This window comes from Cebus imitator, unplaced genomic scaffold (genome assembly GCF_001604975.1).
Source record: "Cebus imitator isolate Cc_AM_T3 unplaced genomic scaffold, Cebus_imitator-1.0 Scaffold296, whole genome shotgun sequence".
Taxonomy (NCBI): Eukaryota; Metazoa; Chordata; class Mammalia; order Primates; family Cebidae; genus Cebus; species Cebus imitator.
This window is the reverse complement of record NW_016107611.1, coordinates 1,333,146-1,336,769: the sequence shown is the minus strand read 5'-3', so window position 1 is coordinate 1,336,769 and position 3,624 is coordinate 1,333,146. Positions and strand designations below refer to the sequence as shown.

The window sequence follows — 3,624 nt, the reverse complement described above, 5'->3', positions numbered from 1 at the left end:
CTGAGTAGCTGGGATTACAGATGTGAGCCACTGAATCTGACCCTTTTTCTCTTTTAGAAACGGGGTTTCTCCATCACCCAGGCTGGAACACGGTGGCGAGATCATAGCTCACTGCAGCCTCAAACTTCTGGGCTCAAGGGATCTTCTCCACCTCAGCTACCCCAACTCCAGGCACAAGCTCAAATAGGCTACGATTCTAAATTCTGTGATTTGCAGGGTGTGGTGCTGCACCGTAGTCTCAGCTAATGGGGAGGTTGAGGCAGGAGGATTGCTTGAGCCCCGGAGTTTGAGCCTAGCCTAGGCAACACAGCAAGACTCCCTCACTGTTTCTGTCTCTCTCTCTCTCTCTCACACACACACACACACACATCATGGTTCCAACACAGGCTTCTGACATTGTGCCTCTTACAATTCCTGCTTTATTGATCTTTACCCCCTCCCTGCTGATGCCCTCCCTGCCCCCACACCCCGGGTCCCTCTCTTACCAGACTGGCAGGCTGTCCTTACCAGCTCTGAATGGGCACAGAGAGGCTTTATAGCTGTTGAGATCCACCTCCGCTCCACAGCCACCACCCCCATCCATGGTCTAGGCCAAAGTCCTGGCCAACAGAACCACCGAGGGGGTGGATAGGGGCAGAAAGGGCAATGACATCTCCCAAGGTCAAGCCACAAGGAAACTTCATGCTAAGAATTCGCCCCTGACAGAGGTTGGGCTGGTGGCTGTGGAGGGGTTGGAGGTGCTGGGTGCCCATCGGGAATGGAGTCAGATCTTGCGGGAGACAAAGGCAAAGCTCTCGGTGAGAGCCATCGTGGAAATCTGCTAACCCCACCCTCACTCTACTCTCCTGAAACTGACTCGCCTCCAAGTTCCCCACCCTCTGCAAGCCCACAATGGGGTGTTATCCCTTGACACCCTTCGCTACCCCCCAAATCTCCCTCCCACGTCAGGTATCACCTCTTCTACTCATTAATTCCTGGGAGAGCATGGGGTGGGGTTATTCCTGGCCACACTGGGGAAGGAGCCAGACAGGGGCACAGGTGGGACTGTATTTATTGGAGAAGTATGAACTTAATTTTTTCTTTTTTCCCCCCAAGACATCTTGCTGTGTTGCCCGGGCTGGTCTCGAGCTCCTGGGCTCAAGGCATCCTCCTGCCTAAGCCTCCTGAGTAGCTGGGACTACAGGCACACACCACAACCACACCTGGCTTTTATGGACACTTTAATACTAGTTCTTGTCCGCACAGAGAAGCCTGGGGCACAGGCTGTAGGTCTTGTTCAAGAGGCTGTCTTTGGATTCAAGGAGCCAGGTCTTGGTGCGAGGACCCAGGTCCCTCAGGTGATCGTCATAGTAGGTCTGCATGAAGCCCCGGAGGGTGCTGAGGCTCCTGTCGCAGAGAGGACATCACAGTGCAGACCCCAGCGATCCCCAGCTGTTCTGTGCCCCATTGATCTGACTCTCTCTGATCCAGGAGTTCCTGCTCTCACATCTAACCCTCCACTCCTCCCAGACCCAGGGGTCACAGCCCCACTCCCACCCTTTCTCCCTCCCTCAGACCCAGGGGTTTAGACCCCAGCCCCTTCCTCCCTTAGACCTGTGGATCCAGGCCCCAGCCCCCTCTTCCCTCAGACCAAGGGGTACAGGACCCCAGCCCCCTCCCCCCTCAGGCCCAGAGGTACAGGCCCCCAGCCCCCTCCTCCCTCAGACCCGGGATCCAGGCCCCAGCCCCCTCCTCCCTCAGACCCAGTAGTCCCCTCCTGCATTCCAGCCCAGCACACACTTACCAGAGCCACTGCCACCTGTCTCTGGTCCTGGTCATTGCTGGCTCCAGGAGCTCCTTCATCCTGCTCTGCACCAGGTTCCAGCGACTCATCTTTTGCTCTGGTGGGGGGCTTGGGGTGCCTTCATAGGCTTCTGACTGGCATGCTAGGTTGGAACCAGAAGGCAGCTGGGGTGGGCTAGGACCCTAGATCCCCCCTCCTCCCTTCCCCTCCATGCTCATCAGTCACACCTGGTGGCACAGGGGCAGCCCCCTGCCAGTCCTCTCCCCTCTTGCCTTTACCCTTTATGTCCCCTGACTTGCTATTCCTCTTTAACCGTCAGCCATCTCTCTCTCTTTTTTTTTTTTTGAGACGGATTCTCTGGCTCTGTTGTCCAGGGTCAAGGGCAGTGGCTTGATCTTGGCTCACTGCAAACTCCACCTCCCGGATTCAAGCAATTTTCCTGCCTCAGCCTCCTGAGTAGCTGGAATTATAGGTACCTGCCATCATGCCCGACTAATTTTTGTATTTTTAGTAGAGATGGGGTTTCACTATGTTAGCCAAGCTGGCCTTGAACTCCTGATCTCAAGTGATCTGCCCACCTTTGGGATTACAGGCATGAGCCAGCGCGCCCAGCCGGGCCATCTCTTCGCCGTGTGTCAGCAGCCCCTCTTGTCACCGTCTGCCTGTGCTTTCCCTCTAATTCCCGCTCTAACTGCCATCCTCTGATGCCTCCCTTCACCACCTGATCTTGCTGCCCAGGAACACCTCCTTCCCCCTTAGTTCTGCTGTGACCCCCACCCTGTCTGAGCTACCTCTATGGACAGTGGAGGGAGAGCAGGAGGTGACTTTCTTCCCCAGGGCTTAGCCTTGCTGTCAGTTTCTCTTTTCAGGCCAGACCTTCTACCCATGCATCTGGACAAAGCCTCGCCTATAGGGACCAGCCGTCACGCAGGGGCCACCTGTGACCAGCTGTGTGCCTCGGCCAGTGACTTAACCTCTCTCTCCACAACTCAGTTTCCCCTTCTGTAGAATGGGATAATAGTACCTACCTCAGGGTTATCGTGAGATTTGAGAGTTAATACATACGATGCATATAGAATGGTGCCTTTTACATTGTAGATGCTATCTACATGTTAAAAATTTAAATGCCGGCCGGGTGTGGTGGCTCACGCCTGTAACCCCAGTACTTTGGGAGGCCAAGGCGAGCGGATCACCTAAGGTCAGGAGTTCAAGACCAGCCTGGGCAACATGGCAAAACCCCGTCTCTACCAAAAATATAAAAAATTAGCCAGGTGTGGTGGTGCGTGCCTGTAGTCCTAGGTACTCTGAAAGCTGAGGCAGGAGAATTGCTTGAACTCAGGAGGTCGATGGTGCAGTGAGCCGAGATCGCGCCACTGCCCTCCAGCCTGGGAAACAGAGTGAGACTCTGTTTCAAAAAAAAAAAAAAGCCAGTGCAGTGGCTCACACCTGTACTCAGCACTTTGGGAGGCCAAGGCAGGTGGATCACCTGAGGTCAGGAGTTCAAGACCAGTCTGACCAACCGTGGAGAAACCCAGTCTCTACTAAAAATACAAAATTAGCCCAGCCTGGTGGCGCATGCCTGTAATCCCAGCTACTTGGGAGGCTGAGGAAGGAGAATTGCTTGAACCTGAGAGGTGAAGATTGCAATGAACTGAGATTGTGCCGTTGTACTCCAGCCTGGGCAACAAGAGTAAAACTCTGTCTCAAAAAAAAATGCATATGCAGGGCCGGGTGTGGTGGCTCACGCCTGTAATCCCAGCACTTTGGGAGGCTGAGGCGGGTGGATCACGAGGTCAAGAGATCGAGACCATCCTGGTCAACATGGTGAAACCCCGTCTCTA

The 3,624-nt window shown here is 54.7% G+C and overlaps 1 protein-coding gene across 1 annotated transcript in view; it reads right to left on the bottom strand.

Moving 5' to 3' along the window:
• Window positions 1–1,035: 1,035 nt before the first annotated feature.
• The window catches only part of APOC4 (apolipoprotein C4), a 3,672-nt gene continuing 1,083 nt past the window's right edge, over window positions 1,036–3,624 (bottom strand). Inside the window, exons 2-3 of the mRNA XM_017502431.2 lie at window positions 1,784–1,925; window positions 1,036–1,386 (exon numbers count right to left, since the gene is read on the bottom strand). Of these exons, the coding sequence (XP_017357920.1) occupies window positions 1,227–1,386; window positions 1,784–1,925 (302 nt within the window). The 3' untranslated portion in view covers window positions 1,036–1,226. The remainder of the gene's footprint in view (window positions 1,387–1,783; window positions 1,926–3,624) is intronic.